Source organism: Osmerus eperlanus, chromosome 1 (assembly GCF_963692335.1).
Source record: "Osmerus eperlanus chromosome 1, fOsmEpe2.1, whole genome shotgun sequence".
Classification (NCBI taxonomy): domain Eukaryota; kingdom Metazoa; phylum Chordata; class Actinopteri; order Osmeriformes; family Osmeridae; genus Osmerus; species Osmerus eperlanus.
Window position 1 is genome coordinate 13,183,427 of NC_085018.1, and position 24,355 is coordinate 13,207,781.

Sequence of the window (24,355 nt, forward strand, 5' to 3'; positions counted from 1 at the left end):
TAGCTTCCCAACATCTCCATAATCGCCACACAATTTGAATGCGGGTCCCATCAGCCATGTTGCCAGCACACCTGGCGTGACACAGAATACTGGCAGACACCGACCTCCTTCACCTGGCCAGGAGCACCACACAGGAGACACGGACGACACGGACAGAGAGCTTCTCTTCGTCTCTCAACCAGCATCTACAAAACACCCTCTCCAGGTGAGTCTGCACCCCAGGTTTTTACACACCGGGCTGAGCGTTCCTCTGCCATCATAACATGCTCATCATATTCCCTCAGGAAACAATCCTCATATGTCTTCTGTTGCATCGCATACAGTACCACTACTGAGGAGATGTTTTACGTCATCCATGTGTCTTTTCTACAGTGCCATTCGTGTTTATAACACAAACCTAGAGGCAGGACGTTTTCGGGGTCCTCATCCCACCAACAGCTCGCCTGCTAGGGCATTCATCCCGTTCTGTTCCCCTCCTCTCAGAGAGTCATGGCTGCTCTACTGGGGCTGCTGCTGGCCCTGTGCTGGCTGAGTGGTCCAGGCTGGACAGAGAGTCAGCCCGCCTGGTTCCAGAACATCTCCACTAACCTGTTCAATGAGATGGGAGACATCATGCTGGGGGGGTTGTTTCCTATCAACCAACTCACCAGCAACCTGAGCCAGAGAGACAAGCCCAACCACATCGAGTGTCGCAGGTGAGGACGGCCATGGGAAGAGGCCCAATGCTCATCAGCACTTTTCACTGGTTGTTATATTTGGTCACACATACATTATTTTTGTTCACACATCATTTCAGGTCTCTGTTGTTAGGGTTAGGGGTACACTTCTATTGAAAGTGACTCTTGGTATGTACATGTAGAGGGAATCAGGGGGAAATAACCACCGTTGTTAATCCATCACAAACACATCAGCCCTATAAGTCACACAGGTTCCCCATTTTAACAAGCAAGCTATTCCAGTGTTTCCTCTCTGTGATCACCCCTCTTTCCCCCGCGCATGTCCGTTCTGGCAGAATCAACGAAGAAGGGCTGGGCCTGGCCCTGGTGATGAAGTACACGGTGGACGAGATCAACGCTAACTTAGACCTACTGCCAGGCATCAAGCTGGGCTACGAGATCTATGACACCTGCAAGCAGTCTGATGTGATCGTCAAGCCCACGCTGCTGTTCCTCACTGAGGGCTCCAGCAGGAAGCTGGCCATCAGATGCAACTATACCAACTATGAGACCAGAGTGGTGGCCGTGATCGGACCCAGCATCTCCGAAATGGCCTCCATTACCGGGAAGCTGCTTGGATTCTTCCTCATGCCACAGGTGAGTTTGCTCATTGAAAAAGGTTCCATTTCACACAAACATTGGGTTTGTCTAAATAATGAGGGGGAATGCATTTCGTATTCTCAAAACCTATTGGTACCCCCAAATTTTTTATATATATATATTCATAATTCTAGGTTACATGGGTTGTACTTTTCCTTGTCCTCAGGTCAGTTACCGAGCCACCAGTGAGAAACTAAGTGATATGCAACTGTACCCGTCGTTCCTGCGTACGGTGCCCAGCGACAAGCTGCAGGCAGGGGCCATGGTGCAGCTTCTGTTGAGGTTTAAATGGAACTGGGTGGCCGTGGTGGGTAGCGGGGAGGATTACGGACGCCAAGGCCAGAGGCTCTTCAGCACCATTGCTGCGGAGAGCGCAATCTGCGTGGCATACGAGGGGTTAATTCCTGCCTACAGTGACCCGGGGCCGGAGATCAAACTAATACTGGACCACATCACAAGCAGCAAAGTGAAGGTGGTGGTGGTGTTCGCCCTTGTCGAGTCTGCTACAGTCTTCTTTAAAGAGGTCAGTGGAAATGTTTCGTTTGTGTCTGAGTTGGTACGGTTTTGAATAGTCAGAATGTTGAGCGAAAACGTCTACTGGAAATCAAAGCTAAAGCGAAAAATGTATAGCCTATATTTCATAGTTTTATTTATAAATGTGTTTTTCTTACGTATCCGTTCCTATAAGAGATTGAGTGTGCTGCCATGTGTTCAGGTGATCAGGAGAAACATGACTGGGGTCTGGGTGGCCAGTACAGCCTGGGCCCTGCACAAAGCTGTGTCCAGCCTGCCTGGCATCAACACAGTGGGCACCATCCTTGCTTTCACCGATGAGATAGAGACTGTAGCTTTGCTCACCAATTACACACGGGAATTTCTCTGGAAGTTCAGCGAGGAGAGGGCCACACAACCTCCTCCAAGTCTACACTCAGAGACCCCACCAGACATGCAATCTTTCAGCAACCCCTGCCCAGAGTGTTTGAGCCTGTCTGAGGTCAACCTGAGCCTCGTGACAGACCCCCAGGTCCAAAAGGCTGCGTTTCCAGTGTATGCTGCTGTGTACAGCGTGGCTCAAGGACTTCACAAAATGCTTGGCTGTAATGCCACCAAGTGTCAATGGAACACTCAAACCAAAATATACCCTTGGAAGGTAAAGCCCCCATTATGCTGACTAGGAAAGTGATACACCATTAATGGAATTTGACCTGTAGTCACAAAAACAGTGATCCTAAATATGAGAATATATGATCCTGAACATGATATTCAAAACCTTCCTTTGCAGCTGCTGGAGGACCTGAAGAAAGTTTCTTTCAAGTTGAATGGAAATAATATCAAGTTTGACACAGAAGGAAACCCAAGCACAGGATATGACCTCCTCCAGTGGGTCTGGGTGAATATGAGTTTGAAGTTTGTGGACATTGGCACCTTCAAACAGAATCTGTCCATCAACCAATCCCTCATCCAATGGTATACAAACAATTCCCAGGTATGCTCGTCTATCCAGTACCGTCCTCATTTTAGAAGGCATATTATTGCAAAATCTTATATTACAGGTGGCCTCCATGTAAATTCTTAAACAACCTCTTCAGTGCACAGGTGTCCATGATTGAAATTATACTCAAAATGTAGTGGAGCCACACACTTGTACACAAGTCAAACCAGCTTAAACAATGAAAGTCAAACACTTGATTGGACCTGTTTCCCTCCCAGGTCCCTGTGTCAACCTGCTCTAGTGAGTGTGCTAATGGCCAGGTGCGCAGAGTAAAAGGGTTTCACTCCTGCTGCTATGACTGCATTGAGTGTGGACCAGGAACCTACCAAAAAAACAAAGGTGGGTCACTGTATTTCTACATAATGTTTTCATATTTATATATCGTTTTTATAAAGTGAGTCAGTGAATGAGTAAGTCAACAAGATCGTGAGAGACAAAGTCAGTGATCAAACAAGAGAATGAGTGAATGAGCAAGCCTGTGAGGGAGGGAGGAAGGGAGGGAGGGAGGGAGGAATTAGCTAGCGAGCTTTGCACATCAGCAAAGCAAATATTTCAATCACAAATTCCCAAACACAGTCAGTCTAACCCATCTCTCTGTACCACCCCTACTGTCCCCCTCTCTAATGCACAGAGGACATACAGTGCACAAAGTGTCCCGTGGGTCAGTGGTCGCTGAAAAGCAGCACTAACTGTACCGAGCCGACTTTTGAGTACCTGACCTGGGTCGAGCCAGCGTCGCTGTGTCTGATGCTGGGTATGGCTCTCCTGCTGGGGTGCCAGGGGCTGGCGGGGGTCCTGTTCCTCCAGCACAGGGATACCCCCATGGTGTCTGCCTCTGGGGGAGCCCTCTGGGGCTTGTCCCTGCTCAGCTTGGCAGGGGGCTGCCTCAGCCTGCTGCTATTCCTGGGTCAGCCGGGGGATCTTGTGTGTCGTCTACAGCTGCCGCTCACCTGCATCTTCCATACCATCAGCCTGGCAACCATCCTCACCATCTCTCTGCAGGTGAGGCCTTCTATTAGATGCCTTGATGTTGTAATGGAGGGCTTTGAAGCCACGTGCAGCGAATGGGGGGTGGGAGCATGATGACTAACTGTCTGAGCCTTGCAATGGCTCCTAGAGATAAAGCCTTATGAGTTTTGTGTAAAATAATTCATTTAAATGGAAGGCCGAGGTTTAAGTTTCCACTGTAGCCACGTTATGAAAGTTAATATGTCAAAATAATGTGTAAAAATATTGGTGTCCTTGCTAAAACCCCACTTTCCACAGATAGTGTACGTGACCGAGTTTCCTCAGAATGCCCCCTCCCATCTGGGCATGATGAGGGGCCTTGGAAGCTGGCTCCTGGTGCTGGCTTGCAGTGGAGTGCAGGCAGGACTCGTCGGCATGTTTATACAGACAGTGCCATCTCTATTCAACCACATGGAAAACATGCAGGTGACTTTTGTGGTCACATTCCAGCCATGCCCAACAGAGCCCATCATTGCATTTGGCTTGATGCAAGGCTTCAATGTTCTCTTGGCTCTCATCTCCTTCATGTGCACCTTTATGGCAGTAAAGCCTCTTCACCAATACAACCTGGCCAGGGACATCACTTTCTCCACCATCATCTACTGTGTGGTTTGGGTGGCGTTTATTCCTACCTACACTGCATTTGATCTCAAGGGCCGGTCTGTTGCTCATGTGACTGTCAGTTTGCTGAGCAACATGGGGCTGGTGGGGGCCTACTGCTTCCCGAAGTGTCACCTGCTGGTGAAGAAACCCGATTTGAATAAACCAGACCACTTCCGTACCTTCCTCGAGGGTGCCTCACCAAACCAACAAGAGGAGCAGCAGAACCAACAGTGACTGCTTATTAAAACTCTCTTATTTTAGTTTCCTGAGCATTTCATGGCTTAACAGAATGATAGCTTATGATAGTATTCTGTTTATGTAAAACAATAAAATCGGAAAACGCTGATGTTTTTTGTGTCTAAATCATTGACTGTAAAAACAAGGTCTAAATACAAACACAGATGTTATGTCATGATTCCAGTCCACAATCTTGCTGCTATTGAGGTAAAGACTGGAGAGGGGGAGGACGACGACGACAACAAGGGTCAAAGTTCAAGGCGAAGAAGTATAGGAGCCATGGCGGTATTCATACTGCATGCAACATTAGGCCTTCCTACTTTGTAAGGGGCAGAGCAGTAGTCTAGCTACGATACGATTTGGGATGCACCTTTGCTAGCTTTAAAAATATTTTACATTCCATCGCCTTAAAAATGCATAATTTGCCGGTGTTGTACCGAAAGCTGTGACCCATCAGAAACTGTGACCGCAGCTGCACATCGTCTGCCCGTGCGTGTACAATATTTGGAAGTTTAACTCCTTTATTAAGCAGTTACAGTGGGGTCCCATATTCTGACAACTTACCCAATGTGCTGGTCCATTACATATTTAGTTTTTTCTTTTCTTTACAGTAGAATATGATTATTTAAAGTTTTAAATGTAGGTCTAGTGTAAGTTTTAGGTAGGTTATTACAAATGTAACTCGTGCATGCAGTCACAAAGAAATACATGTTTAGAAACATTTCAGAGAAAATGTACCTTAATATATTTTATTTACTTTCAGATAAAATGTTACTACCGCGAATAATCATGTGGTCACAGTTTCTGATGGGTCACAGCAGTGGTGTAGTGGTCCCTGGAGAAGTGGGTATACTCTCAGTATTCACCTTTTTTTTTTTTTTTAAGTAGTCCAGAAAAAAGCCCTGTTTTAGAAACAGTGACATGTAAGACTATGATTTAGTTTACCCAAAAATATGTAATTTCTACTTGCACACTATTATTCTTGGATTTGAAGTCTTCTGTTTGTTTAGCACTCCACAGGTCTGGCCAGTCATTATTGATGTCTACAGACAACAACAAAACTAATTATGCATCTCCCTGTCTCTCTCTCTCACACACACTTACACACACACACACACACACACACACACACACTACTGTGATCACAATAGTCATCAGCAAGACATGGGTCCCCCTCTTTACATTAACAATCTGCATAACCAAGTGGAAATATTTTCAGCAAGTGAAGCTGAAGCATACAGGAGATTAGTGAGTGAAATACTTGGGAGAGTTTATTTAACAAAAAAACAACAAATTTAACACAAAATGTACAAAATGTTATATAACAGTAGCATTGTAAAAAACAAACATGGATACAGACAAAATAAATATAAGGGCAATAAAATAAATAACATCACACAGAAATTCAAAATGAGGCTTAATCTGTCAAAATCACCTTTTGTTACAGTGTGAGGCTTCACTTTTCAATAAACTGGAGATGCAATTTACTGCCTGTGTGTTCTGACCTGGTGGTGGTAGACTGGATCCTTGTCTATGCTCACACTGACTTGCCTGGCTAGCTCCCGGTTGAGAGCTGCCAGGGCTGCTGGTTTTAGGGGTGGGGTCTGCCTGGGCCTGATCTGGGCCTGATTTGTGCCTCTTTACAAAAAAGTCAGCAATATCTCCCTTCCTTTTCATGGTTACCTGTCCCTATACAAAATAAGACAGCCTGATTAGACCTCAATATTGTTTTAGGCTGAATCTTAAACTATTTGTCCCCATTCTTGTGTTTTAACTTACTTAAAAATCAACTACCAGCTTAGCTACTATGCAATTAAACTAGATCATATAGGTTAGTTAGGGCTAAGTAACTTGGCTAATGTTATAATTTAGGGCTTAGTAACTTGGCTAACGTTATAATTTAGACCTTTACAATAATAAACAAGCTTCATAAACATTGAGATAATCAGTTTCATCAGTCTGGTATGAAATTCTTATGAACTGGGTTGATTAAACACTTACTGAAAACCAACAATGCCCCGGTTTCCCCACATTATCCCAATCTACGTAGCTAGCTTCATAACGTTAGCCGACTCGCACTAACTATTGGCGGCAACATCTCTTCTCCTCTAAATGTGCAGTCACTGGCAATTTGCCAGTAGTTTAAAATAATGATTCATTTGGAAACCACCTTAAAACTTACCTCAGAATGATGTCTTCCATCAACTGGGGTGGCACACCGCCGCTTGTGTCATTTCTTCATCTGTTGTTTGGTCTGCTGCCGTTATCGTAGTCAAGTGGCACCGGCACCTGAGTTTTTTTTTTTTTTTTTTTCACTGGCACCTGAGGTATTAGCGATATTTTCCTCGGCATGACCCGCCCTACTCTGCCTCTGATTGGCTCATCAGTCCTCATGCCTAAAGTTAACCAATCTAATCAGTGAAAGCAGCGAGTACCAGCCAATTAGAGGCAGAGGAGGGTGGGTCATGGCTTCACTATCCCCGAGGAAGAAAATAGGCAATCTGACTCACAGATATTACTGAATGATGCGCATCAGGGGGGATTTAGAAGTGGGTATACGCAATGCTGACTGAAAAATAAGTAGGTATACGCCGTATACCAGCGTATACCCTGGACTACACCTCTGGGTCACAGCTTTCGGTGCAACACCGGCCACAAATGCATATATTTTTTACTTGTCAGTAAAACAAGTGTAGTTGTGTGTGCATTATATCATGTCTCTGTACTGCCCACTATCGTTCAGGTCCTGAGTCTGTCACGCGTTACTGTGCTTGGAAACGGTTGCCAACAACAACGAAGAAGCGAGCGAGCAAGGAGGGTATCTCTTAAGTAAGAGAAAGCAAATTAGATAGTGCTAGCTAACCGAAATAATATGAAAAAAATTCAAATGTGTTAAATCTGGCAAAGTTTAAATACAATATATTTGTGGTCATACATTTTATGCACTTAGCAAAGTTCACATTTATCGACGTATATCAAATTGGAAAAACCGGATCTAAAATCAGTGGCCTAACATGCCTCGGGGAAGGTCTGCCACTAGTGTCCACTCGGACAGCAGTGAACTGGATCTTGACGTGATAGGTAGGCCCACCTATGCATTTTGAGATACCAAGAGGAGCATTTCAGATCAGTCAGTATTTGATTTGGTACCACAACATCAACCTGACAAATTAAAACCTTTTTGTGCATAATTTATGTCGACTAGCTGACATCTACATTTTTGTGTTGTGCTCTAGCGGAGACAGAGATGGGAAAACTTCACAGGCAGTTTCGCATCATGGAGGGAGACAGGCAGGCCTACAACATTCAGTCTCAGGAACACATCCGCAGACAGCGGTAGGTTAAGTGTGTGTGTGAGTGTATGTGTTATTGGTAAAAGTACATGTAGCAAACACATAGATCATTCATTGAATGATTCACATTTCTTCCTTGACTATTTGTATACCCGAAACAAGTTATATATATATATGTATATTTGTGTCTGCAGCTATGAGATAGAGAATCTGGAGAAAGAGCAAGAAGAGATGAGGCTGGACCTGGCTGTGTCTGAGAGTGGATCCAGACGGCAGCAGGACACTGAGAGTGCCCTGAACCTGCACTCACTGCTGGACCAGAAGGAGCAGGTGGACGACAAGCTTGAGAGAGAGAAGCAGTTCCAGGCTGATCTGGCGAAGGAGGTAGACTGCACCTTTGATTCCGCTCAGACACGCTAACTTGCATACTTTAGGCCAACAAGTACAGGACACACACATACACACACACTTCTCACACACACAGAATATAGCATTGTACTCTGTCTCTGCCGTGAGCTGTGTGTGGGTTTACAGATAGCTTGCCTAGAGAGGAAGCTGACAGAGCTTAGAAGTGGGAAGGTCACCCAGAAGTCCCAGCCTCGGCAAACTCCGAAGGCCATGCGCACCCTGGAATACAGACTGGACAGAGTGAGTAGGTGATGCCACCGAACACTCAGTTGCTGAGTACCTGTAGTAGCTGGTTGAAGCTACTGCAAGTTCAACACCATCGAAACCCTCTTCACCTACAATTTCTTATGTATTGATTTTTTGTTTCAAGCTTTGAACACAGACATATTTTTATGGTCATGTTTTATTGGGGACTCTTATCGGAAAACAATATGAGTAACCTGTCCCCTTTGACCTCTGCAGGCGCTCATCCGCTTCAACGAGCAGCTGACCAAGAACAGCCACCTGAGGGAAGACCTGGAGACCCTGCGCCTGGAGCGAGGCCGCTTCCTGCAGCTGCAGCGCAGGCTGAGCAAGGTGGGACGGCCCAAGAGCCAGTCAGAGGCCAGGAGCAGAGGGAGGCACGCATGAGAGGCCGTATGGATACCCGGTCACTCGCCCTCTCTGGAGGAGGGTGTAGGGGAAGAGTCTGACAGGACCTCTCTTCTGCATCCCGTGTGTATCAGGAGCTGCAGGAGATTCGAAAGGAGATCGGAGACATGATCAGCCTCTCCACTGCTGCCTACGATGCCAGGTCAGAATGGGGGAGTCTACTGACGTCCTTGTATGCCTCACACATGGCTTGTTTCAGAGTCACTGGAAAAGGCCCCTAGACTGTATGTGAACTGTTGCTGCTCAACTAACTGCAGATGTCTTCATGTGTATTTTTGTGTGAGCAAAGGTAAGTGCCTGTAAACCAACTATAGATGTAGAGTTAATGTATGGGCGTTCTGCTTAGGTGTAAAAGCACAGGTTTTAAAGCGCTACTGTACCATGTGTTTGTTCCAGCTGATTTCTACAATCTGCTTCAAGTCGCTTTCCATGAAAGGGCTTCCTAAAGCATCAGTTAATAAAAATCATCTGCTACATGAATAAAATGTTAAAACATAAATTTAAGAACCTTGCTAACAGGTGATTGGAATCTGCCGGCTCAGTGCATGAACCTCCCGAGATTCTTTATTTCCCCATCTCTCCTCTGCCTGTGTCTCAGAGTGGAGGCCCAGTCCAAGATGACGGTGATGAAGGAGAAGGCTGTGAAGGACCTGGCTCAGTACAGCGCAGAGATGAAGGAACTGGAGAGGGTGATCGCTCACGAGCGCAGACTCAAACAGTTCATGACCACCAAGTGCAGCGAGAGAAGTGGGCAGGACGAGGGGCAGGACCAGGGGCGCAGGCATGGTACGGTGACAGCAACCCAACCTGGGGTTCAGAGCAGCCAGACCAGATGGCTTTTAGGAGTTTTAGAATGCAATTGGATTTCAATTCACAATTTCCAATATAAAACCGCTCACCTATTATTGTCAGCATCCTCCAGTGGTAAATGAGGAGTAGGGCACTTTGAAGGACTGTGCTTCTTTTAATGATGATGATGATGATGAGGAGTTGCCTTTTTAGAGTTCAAAGAGCAGAAGAGGATGGACTCCAGAGAGGAGTCGATAGAGTCGCTGGAGGAGGTCTTCCACACGATCCAGAGTGTGACTGGAGAGGAGAACCTGGACATGCTGGTCTCCCGCTTCATCCAGGGTCAGTTCCACACACACACACACACACACACAGGTTCTACCTCGATTACAGAACTGCACACTGTGACTAAACAGAACCACACACTGACAAATCTCACAATTTCAGCATAACATGTGGAACTTTCATTCTTCTTTTTCCAGTCGAAGATAAGAACTTTGCCCTGTTCAACTACGTAAACGAGCAGAACAACGAAGTAGAATCACTGAGAGACCAGATCAAACAGGTCTATATGATTCTCACCATCCCACTATTTATAGGAAAAGCATTTATACCATTACGAATACTATTATATATATATAAATATTTTTTCAAATAATTTGGTTAAGTGCTTGTGTGTGTGCTTGTGTGTGTGTACCTTCCAGATCCACGGTGAGATGGAGCAGTATGGAGTGGAGGAACTGCAGCAGGACACGGAGCATCAAGCTCTGTTGAGGGACACAGACGAGCAACAGAAATCCTCAGAGTCTGAGGCACGTGGGTATGAAGCTCAGACCAGCACTGTGAGCAAGACCCTGGACCACATAAAGACAGGTATATTTAGTCACACACACAGACACACAGACAAAACAAGAGGAATGCAATCCCACATACCTACCTTAACGACTTGACAGTGGACAATATGTGCAGTGCTGGACACACACAGACACACACAAATGCATCATTCCCTTACCTTGTGTTGTCTGCTTACTCTAGGAGTGAACAGCTTGTTCCAGGAAATGGATTGTGACTGCTCCGTCATTGAGGAGATGCTGGGCTCCTCAGCTGGGATCCGGGAGAACAACATCATGAGCTACCTGAGCCTGGTGGAGCAGAGGACCAATGAGATGCTCACCATCCAGGCCTTCCTCAGCTCCAGGGTGAGCCCTTGACCCGGTCCTGCCACCTGTACACACGCGTCTGGTGGATGGATGAAGCTGGATGAAAATAGTTTGTTTGATTGCTTGGTGATTAATGGATGAATTGTACACACACACATACACCGCTGTGCTGTGCTAAATTGTCTGCCTTGTCCTCCACAGGACCTGGAGAGAGATTATGACCCGAAAGATTTGGCTCGGTTCCTCCTGGGTCAGAATCCAGAGATGCCCAGACAGAACGTTGTCATTCAGCCCCTACTCACCGGGTAGGTACTGTTCTGGGTTATAATGGCTGTGTGAGTGTTTACTTTGAAAAGATAATTATCTTGAACCTATTTGTGACGTTGTGTGGTTGTGTGTGTGTGGCCCTCAGGGTCGATTATGACACAGAGGAGTCTCTTCTGACGGATGAGGAGGAGAGACCTCTCTCTAAGAGTGAAATACGCCAGAGGATCTTAACAGGGGTGAGATACAAACACACTCTCTCTCAGATAAACATACGTACTGTACAGACGATGCTAGGGCCTCTCACTTAACTCACTCATGTATACCCAGAGCTTATTGTATCCATAGAATTAGAATGACCACATTAACGTAGCATCATTTTTTGGTAGTAAGTATGTTCACATGTGTGTTCAGCAGTATCGCCCCCACACTGGTTATACAATACATAGTGAATTGTTCTCAAGTGAATTCACTCTGCACAAATGACTGTGTAGGTTCTGCGTAAGGAGGACTCAGTCCGTCCGGCTGGAGGGAGAGATACCAAAGCCCACAGGAACCGCTCCCTGGTGCCCTGAGTCTGCATGCAACTCTGGCTGTACAGGAGCCTGTCAGGGCAGGTGGGCAGCACAGTTCATGTGCACTATCAGCCCTCCTCCATCTATTGATAGGCCCTGTAGAAGTGGAATTGATTTAGATCGAAACACAATACTTTTTGTAGAACATTAAGGCCTCAGCGATAGAAACTATGTGTCACAAAGGGACAAGATGTGGAAATACATCTTGCCCTCGTTGTTTAGGTATGATTTCACTTTTTAGGTGTAGTCTTCCACTAAAATTTATTTAGACTATGAAGCCTCATCACGGTCTGTTACAATACTGGGATTTGTTACTGTAAGCTTGAACTCATTAGGTGAGGAGACATGAAGGGATCTATTAAAGTCTGTTAGCTTACTGGGTGTTTCACGTCTTTTTTCCATCTGCCATGACCCACGGCTATTATTGCTCACTGATGGCTGTTTCACAAGTGTATAGAACATAGGAAGGATGCAAGACAACACAGTGTCTTCTGGAGTGTTGAGAACAATGCTTCATCCAGTTGAGGTTTCTCAATTGAACAGAAGGGGGCAGCACCTCTGTGTTCTTGAGCATATTCTAATTACATTTAGTCATTTATCAGACGCTCTTATCCAGAGTGATAATTAGTGTGCGAAAACTTAACGTGAGTCTCCATATAACAGTACATTTTATTTGAAAGGCCTAGAAACAACATATTTTGCCCTTTAAAATGTTTAAAAGTCTGTTTTTATAATTTACTAGCTCACAGATTTAAAATATAACGCAGATGTATGTGTAAATATTTTTTTTCTCAAATACAGGATCAGCCTCTCTAATAAATCTTTTGTTTTGATCGACTACAATTGTCATTCAAATAAAACTGTATGTACAAATTCTTTGTTAGGGTCTAGTTTAATTAATTAAAACACCTATTCATTCATAGATCACGTTTTAAGAGTTTTCTGAGATGGATGAAATCATGTGGAAGCATAGATGCAGACTAATGACAAGGGAAGGAAGTTCTCTTTTCTTCTATCCAACCTACTGAACAATTAAGATTGAGTTTTGCTATTTAAAGGTTTGAAAGATCAGAGGATCAAAAGGCCATAGTTACACCTCTGGCTTGCACAGGAACTCCATGGCTGGTGGACAAAATACACAAATCCTGTATTTGTGAAAGTAAAGATATTCTTGATAAATATTACTCTATTAAAGTCTTCAATTTAAATTCTATTTATGGCGAAGTACAAAAATCCCTGATATTTTGAATTCAGTATCAAAAGTAAAAGTATTATTATTTAGTATGGTTATGTTTGTCAGAGTTTGCGGACATCACAAACATAATTTTAAAATACAGTAGGCAAACTTCTCTATTTATATACTGTATATATTTTAAAAATGGCATCCATTATAAGCACGTTGCCATTTCATTAATAATTCAAGTTATTCAGATACAGTATGTCCTTATCAAAGGACACAGCTTACTGTGGTGGAGCGCGGGGAGCCACGCTACTACGCAAGAGCGGACGAGCTGGAAGTTCAACATGGCGCTGACCATATCTTGGAGAGCCTCAATGCTCCACTGGGCACATGCCATAGGAACTAATGGGATTCCCTCTTTAGTGCTTGGTCTACTTTATAATAGGTCTATGACTCTTGGCAATCCTTTTTCTCCACAATCAAAGTTAGAAGTATTAACAGGTATCGCACAACAGTAGTGGAGTCACAAGTAGGACACTTTACCCTGTTAAATCCCATTCTGATTGAAATGTAGTGAAGTGAAAGTAAAAAGTTTCCCTAAATGGAAAGTCTTGCATAAAGTTAAAAAGGTACTTAAGTACAATAAGAAATTACAAAGCCTATCTACTTCTTTAGTGTCCACCATTAACTAAATATATACTGTATTTATTCAGAGTGTAGACGTGTTTTGGTCAATAAGTAGATTACCAGATACATAACTACAAATATGACTATTGGTCAGGTGTGTGTGCACGTGCACGACAGCAGGGAGATTTTTCAAAGCAGTTTTGTGAGGAAGTGAAACTGTTACTTGTCTAGCTTGTATGGCCCGGTATGCTCAAAATAAGCCTCTTTGGCCAGATTTTGTGGCGATGAAAATAGATTATCAAAGATAAAAGGGTCCAATGAAGAAAGTTTGAGAGGGAGACATGAGATGGAGGAGGTTATTTTCTTTGAAATCCAACCCTTAGTTAGCCCCCCTCCATTCCCGACAAACGTTCTGTGCACACGGTTTGTTGGTCTGTTGCCATAGAAACTCTCCCTTTAATCACAACAGAACCTCATTTCCTGCTCCAAACAAAGGCTCCCGATCGCTCTGGGAGACAGCGTGCACCAGTCCCAAGGCCCACCTCCTCCCTGATGCCCTGCCCTCCACCACTCTCCTACAATTATTTTCCTGCTTCAATTTTTCTCTCTCTTCCTCCCTGTTCTTCACATCTCTGTTCCTTTTGATCAGTAAAATTCCCTATTGATTGTAAGTGTAAGTGTGGTAGATTTCCACTATTCTACAACAAATGTTGCTTGCATTCTTTTTTGTTCGTAAATTTTTCCTTCTTGTTTTATTTTTCTCTACTACTACACAGTTGCCTTCCGCCACCTATTGCCTCACTTTTTCTTGTTGGAACATTTCACCTTCTTCTTTTTGGTTGTCTGAGACAATCGTTCGATTGACCCATGACAAAAAGGTTGTGTGTGGAACGAACTGAAGCTGTAAGTGTCCAAGGGGCATTTACACCCACACCATAGAACCTGTGCACAGACGCTAACACACACAAGCCCACCCACATGAACACAGTAACACACATCTACAGAGTCCTCATACTTCTATCTGAGCTTTACACCCACTGGTCTGCATCCTGTTCCAAGTGCCCATTCTCTATCTTAATCCTGTGTTTTCATATCCTTTACCATGAACTGCACTGTTGGCCTGTCATATGTGTATGGCACGTTCACTTTACTGTTGTGCTGTAACCTTTGCGAGTTCTCTGTGAAAGTGAAACCTCTCACCACTGGTCTTCAGTGTTTACATGCCGTATTTGGGTCAGCATCGGAAACAGAACGTGTTTCAGGAGTGCAAATTAGTAACAAATGATCTATAAACAAAACTGTTTGACTTTTGAAGACCCTTAAGAGATCTTTCTCTCTCTTGTTATTATGTGATAGTAAAAATGAATTAGTCCTTAAAGTGATTAGTGCATAATCATAGGACAGTTCAATCAGTCCGATCATAGGGCAGAGTATGTTATGTTTTATGCAATCATTTAAGTTTTTTTCTGAGGTTATGTACTCTGTCTCTCTCGTAGTTTGTTTATTTGGGCGTAGTGCCAGGTATTTCCCTAGTCTGCCTGCAGCTTCAGAATGCAACCTCCCCCTGAAGAGCCCCCCCTTCTCCCACTGATATTTGTTGCCAGGCAACCCTCTGTGAGGTCTGGAGCTGGCTCTGACCAATCAGGCAACAGTGTTTACGTTCAAATGGTAGATAGAGACAGGATAGAGAATTATTTTCCATACCATCATTACATGTTTCATATTTAGGAAGTTTGTATTCACAGCCATTGTTTTTTATATTGATATTTTGATTTCTCCAAACCTCATTCCATGCTTCTGCAGTAGCAAGAGAAAGGCCACTGGGCATTGATAGCAGCTGATTCACAGCTGCTGCACAGACAAGAAATGAGTGTTTTCTGTTGCTAAGCAATCTTGGTTTCCAGGTCCTACTTACTGTAGATCAAGTAATTTTTCCCTAATGTAGGCCTACCTGTAACATGTTCATTCTCTCCAGAACTGCCTACCGCAAATGACCAAAACCTGTACTGTTGCTCCCATTTAAATGTACAAACTTACACCCTCAATTTTGGTAACTGAGATGGTGAGTTTCCAGAGGTAGCCGGAAACAGATGCAAGTTAAAAGGTGTTAAACATGAGCCAGTTTGACCAGTTAGACTGACGGTTGACCTAATCTTGACATGAAAAGATAATGGGCTATTAAGGCTGTCCTCCATTTGTCGTTCCACTGGGGCTTGGTCCTCCATTTTGTTTAGTCTTTGTTTAGTCTTTGTCAATATGTAGTATATTAGTCAATATGTGTGCTTCATCAAAATCACAGGAGATTATATAGTGATTCTGACCATATGTGGTAATCTGGCTGATTTGGTCATCACCCCTTGAACTGTTACTTTCCCTAACCTCTCGCCCAATTCTCTCTCTGAACCCTGCCAGGTCCCTATCTCTCCCTGCCCCCAACCTCTTCCCTAGCTGTGGCCCTCGTCTCAGCTCTGATGGCTGTGCAGATGGTTCTTTGTTGAGGCTTCACAATGGAGCTTCGAGGTCAGAGTGTGAGTGGGCCCTACCACTGACACACTCCTCCACTCCACACTGGCACTCGGCTCCACTGTTTTTCATCCATTTCCTAGCGTTGCTATCTTGTTATTTTATAGGTAGCTAAATTGACAACGATTTGTAAATAGGGTTTCCTGAACAAAACCATGTACACTGCATTTAATGGAGCCTTCTCACTGAACACTAGCTAACCCCTTAGATTCCTCTTAAGTTAAACTACCTTAGGCTGTGACTTTGACAGTTTTTTGATTGACACTACTAACTCACTTGCTTTTACTGATTTCTCGTGGATATATGTCAAAACAAATCTAAACATGTATGTAGATAAGTAGACATAAGTGTGGTAAAACGGTATAAATACAAATACAGGCAAAATTTCTGATCTGCTCTGCAAGTAAATGCAAATCTACCATCTGCTCTGCAATCTCATGCAACAGCCTTTGCTCATCATTCATCCTAACAGGAGGCACTGTCATCGATTTGCCTGCCAATAAGCTATCTTTTATATTTACAACATGAAACTCCAACAAGATATTCATCGCATGCTAAACATAGGATGTTGATGATGTAATACTATAAAATACAAAGACAAAATTTAACAATGACAAAATATTATAATGCTTTGTTATTGAGGAAATAATTTCAGATTAAAAAAGACTGAGGAGATTAATTTAATTCCTATATAAACATATAAAATGATAGGGTGAGGTGGTTTATCAGTGGAATTTCTCAGAGCCTCCATTTCAACAGGTTAGATGGAGTGGCATGTAGACGGGAGGCGGGAAACTCAGAGAAAGGAGGAGCAGCACAAGAAACCCATATATGAACTACTGGAAATTTCCACTTCCTTGTGTCAAGGCAGGAGTGTGGGTGGGGTTTATGAGGTGAAATAAGGCAGCTTTTGAAACCGCACGGGTAAATTCCCATTTGCATCTGAAACACTGAAATGGCTTGTCATTTTACTGCTACTACCCAGATCTCTGTAGCCCTGAGTTCAATTCATTACACTTTTTTTTTACATTACCCTCTTAAGAATACCTCAAGAATATAAAAGAAAAGTAGAATCAGTGACCCTCCTTCTTCAGTTAAATCACGTATCTGTATGGTGTTCTGGCACAAATGTTTGTGATAAAATGTCATATTTATATGTTATCTTTTTTGGTAATTTGATCTGACAAGATGTTCCTTCACTTAAATAAATAATGTCATGCTTCAGTGTCCTCGTCACCTAAAAACATCTTGAATCATTCAAACTAAGGGCCACAGAGCCACATTCCAGGAGGTGTACTCAGGCATGGGATTTTGTCAACACTGATGAATGGGGAGCACAAGACAGTTAAGTCAATCCATTCTTATTTAATTTTCTTCCTAGCCAGGTCCTTGTGTCCAAGTGTTTTGTCATTACCAGCGTTGATAGATATCTGCAATTTTAAGGTCCTGGTGTCTTATCTTATCACATCACAGAATTACACTTACACAAAGAGACAAATGCAAAAATACACACACACGTGCAGACACACACACACAAACACACATACTTGGGACAACAAAGTGACATCAGGCTGACACCATACCAAGATGGGTTCAGTGGGATATACCAGGTTTGATGCAGCCTGAGAGAGAAGTCAACATCTATATTGTCCCCATGTTCTTCCTGAGACTTATGGAAAGCTTCTCTGAGCATGCAGAACACCGCTGTTCAACAGAATATAACTTAGTTAATCCCCATCAGGTCTTCCAATTAAGGAGACCAACCCCTTCCCCCCCTTATAATCCTGACCTCTGCTCTTCAATGGCTGCCCTCACTGCTCTCCCCTCCAGCCGTGACATTCCATAGGTCGGGTTGCATTCTTTTGTCTTTGTTTTTAAGGTGTGATTGTGAAAAACGGTTTGATTTATCTGTAGCACGGTAGGATGGTAATAAACAGGTATAGAGCCAGAAGGCTTTGAAGTACAAATGGAAACTTGACACTTTGATTCAACTCTTTGTAGTTAACCACCAACTTCTGTCAATATACTAAAGGTTCCCTCACACTGCTGGTGAGGGAATTACTACTCATGGAAATGAACTGAGGTAGCGAGCACTGGAGAGAGAGAAAAACTGACAGGAAATGATCTCACAAACACTCCCCCTCTTTCTCTCTTTCCCTCCCTTTCTTGGATTGCTCCCATTTTCCAGTTACAGTAAGTGAGTAATGCTTGGACCGTCTGCTTTTATGGAGCTGCCTGACTGTATCTTCACTGAATCCGGGTTACAAGCTGACTGCGACAGACTACAGTTGACTGTTTGCATGGTCTGCAGTCTCCATGTGGTCTTCATCTGCTAAATGAAAGGGTGCAGTCCTGTAACCACAGGTACTTTGCCCTGATGAGTACATTTTTTTAAGTACTGTCTCCCATTCATAGACACACTACTGACTACATTTAGTCATTTAGCAGACGCTCTTATCCAGAGCGACTTAGATTTAGTGCCTGATGTTTTAGCACTTCGAAAGAGCCTTTTTAAAGTTCATTGTTTGGTATAAGCGCTTACACTGAGGACAGATATTCATCCTCCTACACAGCGGAGACAAACTCCCACAGACTAAGAATCATGTTGTCATCACACACTGACATACAGCTGTTTGTGTGTAATTACCCTGGGTTACCACCCATCGTAATTTCATTTCCGTTGAAAGTGGTATACAGAGATTTTGCAGTTGTACACTGCTGGTGAGAAGACTAGTCTCATCTTTCAGTCTCAGGAGGGCCAACAAATAGGACCAATGAGACCCAGGGTTCACTATGCACACAAATACATTTTTAACATTACAGATACATTTGAAGATAGCATTATATGTGAAAGGCACACCTACAGTGAAATTGTGCATTTAACAATGTTCAGATTTCTATTCAGAGGTATTCATTCCCCAATAACTAAACCAGTTTGAGAGTATAGAGATTGTGTATTTATTCCCCAAGAACTCAACCAGTTTGAGAGAGTAGCCACTCCCTAAAGTCTACCTGTGAGGTGAGATGATAGACAGAATAAGAGGGCGGTCTCATCTCAAACAGTTCTGTGGGGGACAGGAAAAGCAATCTGCTATGGTGCACTATTACAAGCCACTATTTCTCTCTTTCTCAAAGATTAATAGGTCTGCAATAAGGAAACTAATGAGGGAAGTCACCGTTATTTAGCAATCCACATCAAGATGGACAGAGATGGAGCTTTAGATAAACTGGAAGCGACTGCTTGTAGGCTATACTTTGATCAACAAGAGGCATCCTAATTATCAAAACAATAGTCAAAAACAATGACTTGTCTAACTGAATGTCTGTCTACATGTTTGCATGCTGTGAAATGTTCCTCTAAATCCACTCACAATCTTTACTTGGGAAGTACTCCCCCCCCCCCCCCCCTCCATCCACTTCCCCCTTGCTGTCTTAGTCTGTCAGACTCACAAAGCAGACAGCCACACATTAATTGCTGACCCTATGACCTCAGCCATTATGGTTCTGTGCCATGAAAATGTGTCCTCAAACAAAGCTCTGATTTCTGACCAGTCCTCAGCATGTATGCATTGTGTTTGAATAACTTACTGAACACTGACAGTGGGTGACTTTCAACATTTTGATTACATGCTGTTAATTAACTTAAGTCACTGTCAGCCAGAAGGCCTGTATGATACCATTGAGTTTGTTATTATAGAAAAAACCTTTGTTGGCACTGTTGTGACTTGTACTTGTCTTATAAAGTATCACCCGGTATACACAATGTCTGGGAGTATCTTGACTGCTTTATTTCTCATGCCGTGCATGGTACAATCTCTGGTTTCCGGTTCAAGTGCATTTCAATATAAAAGTCCTGCTTATGGCAGTATTAAACATTACAGGCACTAGATTCCATGAATATTTACAATAGCTACATTCGTCAATTGTATAGATTTTGGCATTCAGACCCAAACCACTTATGCTTTTTGTGAGTTTACATTTAAAGCCAGCATCTGGAATGTGCGAGGAAGGCTTCTTCATGTTTAAACAAATGGGATTTTGTTCCAAAACCCGTTCATAAATAGCCGCCAATATCTTCCCAAACCACAATAGGAGTGGCAAGGAACTGGTTTCATCGTCAACGGTCTCCTGTAACTTGATACCTCTAGATTGCAGGGGTGGAAAAGACCAAGAGAAAAAATATTTGGTGAGAGAGATAGAGACTGTATGCCACTATTCCTCAACGCAATCGACAAAAACCGCATGCGAACATTTAGAACTTTCAAATGCCTTCATCCATCAGTCACACAAAAGAACATAGGCTACAACATCGCCATTTATAGGCTACTTTTCGTCTTGTTCCAGCCTACAGTCTTTTATTCAACGTTTAGTATGCAACAACTACAACCGCTCATATTACCGTGATGTGAAAAAGTAAACAACATTTGGAAATAGCCTGTAATTTATTTCCTGTAAATGTATCACAGCGAAGTCAGAGTAGCTCGAGCGAGAAGCTTTAACACATTCAACCAATGAGGAAAGACATTACTTGAAAAAAACTGAAAGGCGGGACAACTTTTAAAGACTGACAACAAATCCTCGAATGAAAAGCCGTAGCGCTTTTTTCTTACTTGAGCCTGGTCCAATCAGATTTCCCATCGACTAACGCTTTTCTAACTAGTGGATTACAAAGAGTTTGAAACAGAAGAAACTGGTATACATCATTCTCCATCCTTCGTGTAAAGTCTCCCTCGTCTCCTTCAATAAAACTACCTACCACCCGGCTTCGAAGACCAAACATCCTTAATTTCAAGAGGACCTTTAGCAAATTAACCATGGCTGATAGCGCAGTAGACACGACCACAACTACAGAGATTACGGCAAAGGTGAGTTTAATTCATTTTTTTTTCACTGGTTCCATTCTCCGTGTAACAATGGCTAACTGGCCAATTATTAGCTACTCATTTATCTCTGCGTTTAAACGGCTAGCTTTGATGAGGAAAAGAAATACGGTTATATATAACACTTCTCTAAATATATTCAGATGCCAATTGGTATATAATTTACCAACACGGTGACAAGAACTGCTGCAAACTACATAGGCTACAGTACCTAACATAAGTGACGGACCAAATCTGATTCAATAAAACGTACAGAAATTGCTGAGGTAAATCTTCGTCCGATAAACTGTTTTTGACCTCTGCTGCGTAATCTAGAGAATAACCTCAGTTTCAGTCGAAGGTATCTGTGGTGCTGTGTTGGGTACTGTAGGCGGGAAGACCGTCTCCAGCGTGATCTACAGAAGTTCCCATTGTCTTCAGTCAATACTTGGCAGCAGTCGCCAATGTTTCTTATACTTTGCCAACAGATAGGCATACTGCTAGCTTTTTCAAGATTCCCCATTGTGAAGTGATAGTTTATAACTCATTGGGATAGGGTATGGTTGAGCGATCATTTAATTAATCGAGAACGAACTTTTTTTCCTAGGATCTGAAGGAGAAGAAAGAGATCGTTGTGGAGAAAGTAGCCGAAAAAGAGAACGACAGCAGCGACGCATCTGCCAATGGAAATGGAACAGTGAGTTGGAGAACCCTAGTTCTCTGAGCCTCGTGGCCTTTTGTCTTGGCGCCCCCACATCACGCAGGTGCCGCCGGCTGCTTTTCTGCAGACTCCGCCCCCGCTACTCACAGTCCTCTTCTTTTTCCACACGGGGCTTTGTTTTGTTTGTGAAATGGCACAGATGTTTGCCTCTGAAAGACAGCTCAATTGGCCCTCTGAATTGACTCTGTAGGGAATCAAAGTTTGTCCAACAACATAGACCTAGAGTGCTATAATGTCACTATGGAGGTTATGCAGATCAACCAGATTACTGGAAGGATTATTGCTTAAATGTACAAAAATATGTTTGTCCTGGGGGTTACGCAGTTAGACATACATTAATCTTTTTGTTACTGTTTTACATCATTATGTGCCATTTTCTCAAACATGTTATGACACTTACACCTATTGCTCCCTTGCAGCACAAGAATGGTGCTGACAAGACCAATGGTGCTGACAAGACTAATGGTGCTGACAAGACTAATGGGGCTGAAGACAAAGATACTGAAAATGTAGAGAAGGAAGAGAAGAATGGTAAGGGTTCATATTGAACTATGTTTGGGGTTTTTTAACAAATACATACTATTCCCCATGACCACCAAACGAGGCTTTTAAAAATGCTGCATTGGCAGTGTTTTGTTCAACGTTAGCCCATAGCAAGAGATGATAATTTGAACATCGGCCTGAACTCAGTTCATACACATTTAATTATGTACATTACCCTGTCAGAACCGCATACATACAGAGGTTAATAGATTAGATAGAGAGTTTTCATTGTCTCATTGTGTGTCTTCATTCATAAAATGATTGTAGAAGTAGCAGAGAAAAAAGAAACTGTGGAAGAGGAGAAGAAGGAAGAAGAGAAAAATGAGGAGGAAAAGAAGGAGAAGGTGGAGGAGAAGGAGGAGGAGAAAGAGGAGGTGGTGGATGCAGTCCCTGTGAAGCGCCCAGCTGAGGAGGAGGTGGGTTTCATGGCACATTTGTAAACAAAACAGAATTCACAAGAGCTTACATCTTACCTGGAGCATAATATGCATCAGTCAGCACAAATATTTGAGCCGGTTTGCAGTAACTCTAACCTTAAATACACATGATAATAAAAAGCAACTTTTATTTTATATAAAAGTACACATCTGATTCAAAACAATTAGAAAGCAAAGCTGAACAGCTGTAGTATTTCATGGAAGGCATTTGAAAACGAATTAATTCGATGTTATCCTACATAAACCCAAAAAGTAATGGCTGTGTCCTAACAAACGCTGCATCCCTTTGCCCTCAGAAAACAGTGGAGACGAAAAAGCAGAAGACAGAAAATGGAAACGGCGACTCAAAGGAGGCCGAGGTGGAGGCCTAGGAGCCCCGTCACTGTGCTCTCCTGCCCGGCTCTCTGACGGCGCGCTCATCTTCACAATGTAGGGCCCGGGCTTTCTGTTTGTTTTACAGGTTGTGTTTGCTTCATGCTGATGTGACATTGCACTGGAGTCTCTAGAACATAGTGGCCCCTCCTTCTCCGTCCACTTTTTTTCGGGGGAATGACATGTTATTTATTGGTCCCTCAAACTTGTTTTGGTTGTTTCTTTTGACTCGTATATGTAGGGCCTCGACACGATCAGATTAGAATTTTCTTTGGTGTGTATCACTGTGTGTTCTTTAGCCAGTATGAGTTGGATGGAAGCACATTTTGGACCATGTTCCTGTCGACCAGATGACCCTTTACTCAGGCAGCTGCACACAGCTCCTCTCAGCCCCGACGCTGTCATGGCCGTGACCTCACACTCACCAAGGACCAAAGAGAAGTTTGAAGCAGGGGCTAATAGACGATTGTTAGCATTATTTGTCTGTTTTTATATATATAAATATATAGAATCCTTCTCTGTGCTGCTGCTAGTATGTTAATCCTTTGCAAGGTTGGTCTGGTAACAGATGGCCCAAATGAATGAGGGGGGGGGGGCACATCTTCTGAGATAAAAGATAGTTTGACCCCTGTTGGGAGGCTGGCTTCTTCTGCAAAGTTAATTAACCCCTCTTTAATCTTAAGACTTTGGTCATTTGTTCCATACGCATTTCACACAAGTTTGTAACCATTTTGTACTCTGAATACAGTTTGTGTTTGGATTCGACTAGTTCTTTATTATAAACGTGTGTCAGGGTAACGAAAGAATTGTGTCTGCAACTGCCACCATCAAAACAACATATTTACACTGATGTGGATCCTCGTTCCTATTGCAGTAATATTTCCAGATTGCCATTTGGTTACTTTGGCCAGTGTATTGTATTTTCTGGTTCTTGATATTAAATAAATCACTCTGTCTTTTTAACCAGTGTTTTGTAATTATACTTGTGGGATTTTCTTTTGGTTTCAGTGCTCAACCTTACTTAATAAGCATGTGCTCTAATTCTATTTAATGGGAGGCTTAACAGTTACTTAGTGTGACACTGAAGTGATAAACCATGAATGTTTCTGTGAGCCTTCTAGACTGGAGATTCTGAGGGCATTTGGCCTAGTTTTATCTGACACTGGAAGACATACATGAAAAATGCACAGTTTCACAAGACCTCGAACAAGAGGTTAACAGGCTAGAAACATCTTTTGTTCGTCAAGAATCAGGCTTGGCGCCATCTAGTGTTGTGTTGAGGGTGCGACAACAGAGG

The 24,355-nt window shown here is 43.1% G+C and overlaps 3 protein-coding genes across 7 annotated transcripts; all 3 read left to right on the plus strand.

The window, feature by feature from the left end:
* The first annotated feature begins 489 nt into the window (after nt 1-489).
* Nucleotides 490-4,653, plus strand: LOC134012977 (taste receptor type 1 member 3). The gene is made up of 8 exons (XM_062452972.1): nt 490-695; nt 1,013-1,313; nt 1,483-1,839; nt 2,032-2,466; nt 2,599-2,802; nt 3,027-3,147; nt 3,440-3,810; nt 4,075-4,653. Exons 1-8 carry the CDS (start codon nt 490-492, stop codon nt 4,651-4,653), a joined length of 2,574 nt encoding a protein of 857 aa, XP_062308956.1.
* Nucleotides 4,654-7,412: 2,759 nt separating this feature from the next.
* Nucleotides 7,413-12,372, plus strand: odad1 (outer dynein arm docking complex subunit 1). The gene is made up of 15 exons (XM_062469451.1): nt 7,413-7,480; nt 7,603-7,737; nt 7,893-7,992; nt 8,144-8,333; nt 8,484-8,597; nt 8,820-8,933; nt 9,083-9,150; nt 9,607-9,794; nt 10,011-10,139; nt 10,280-10,362; nt 10,502-10,670; nt 10,833-10,996; nt 11,159-11,262; nt 11,370-11,460; nt 11,716-12,372. The coding sequence occupies exons 2-15, from the start codon at nt 7,671-7,673 to the stop codon at nt 11,794-11,796; spliced, it is 1,662 nt and encodes a 553-aa protein (XP_062325435.1). The 5' UTR covers nt 7,413-7,480; nt 7,603-7,670; the 3' UTR covers nt 11,797-12,372.
* Nucleotides 12,373-20,794: 8,422 nt separating this feature from the next.
* On the plus strand, nt 20,795-24,021 carry si:ch211-222l21.1 (prothymosin alpha). Of its 5 annotated transcripts, none has more exons than XR_009930436.1 (6): nt 20,795-20,991; nt 21,593-21,700; nt 22,126-22,237; nt 22,517-22,665; nt 22,983-23,115; nt 23,358-24,021. XR_009930436.1 is itself a non-coding variant. In XM_062460900.1 (5 exons), exons 1-5 carry the CDS (start codon nt 20,941-20,943, stop codon nt 23,055-23,057), a joined length of 495 nt encoding a protein of 164 aa, XP_062316884.1. In that variant the 5' UTR covers nt 20,796-20,940; the 3' UTR covers nt 23,058-24,021. The 5 variants fall into 5 exon arrangements, 3 of the variants coding, with proteins under 3 accessions (XP_062316884.1, XP_062316901.1, XP_062316909.1); XR_009930437.1 differs by having other exon boundaries at nt 23,362-24,021; XM_062460900.1 differs by having other exon boundaries at nt 20,796-20,991; nt 22,983-24,021.
* The last annotated feature ends 334 nt before the right edge of the window (nt 24,022-24,355 follow it).

Bases quoted from the DNA above. Each gene is read 5' to 3' on its own strand.
- odad1 (XM_062469451.1), top strand. From the start codon at position 7,671: ATGCCTCGGGGAAGGTCTGCCACTAGTGTCCACTCGGACAGCAGTGAA. The intron at 7,738-7,892 runs GTAGGCCCACCT...GTTGTGCTCTAG, and splicing joins ACTGGATCTTGACGTGATAG to CGGAGACAGAGATGGGAAAA. The intron at 10,140-10,279 runs GTCAGTTCCACA...TTCTTTTTCCAG, and splicing joins GGTCTCCCGCTTCATCCAGG to TCGAAGATAAGAACTTTGCC.
- si:ch211-222l21.1 (XM_062460900.1), top strand. From the start codon at position 20,941: ATGGCTGATAGCGCAGTAGACACGACCACAACTACAGAGATTACGGCA. The intron at 21,701-22,125 runs GTTCTCTGAGCC...GCTCCCTTGCAG, and splicing joins CAGTGAGTTGGAGAACCCTA to CACAAGAATGGTGCTGACAA. The intron at 22,238-22,516 runs GTAAGGGTTCAT...AAATGATTGTAG, and splicing joins AGAGAAGGAAGAGAAGAATG to AAGTAGCAGAGAAAAAAGAA.
- LOC134012977 (XM_062452972.1), top strand. From the start codon at position 490: ATGGCTGCTCTACTGGGGCTGCTGCTGGCCCTGTGCTGGCTGAGTGGT. The intron at 696-1,012 runs GTGAGGACGGCC...CCGTTCTGGCAG, and splicing joins AACCACATCGAGTGTCGCAG to AATCAACGAAGAAGGGCTGG. The intron at 3,148-3,439 runs GTGGGTCACTGT...TCTAATGCACAG, and splicing joins AACCTACCAAAAAAACAAAG to AGGACATACAGTGCACAAAG.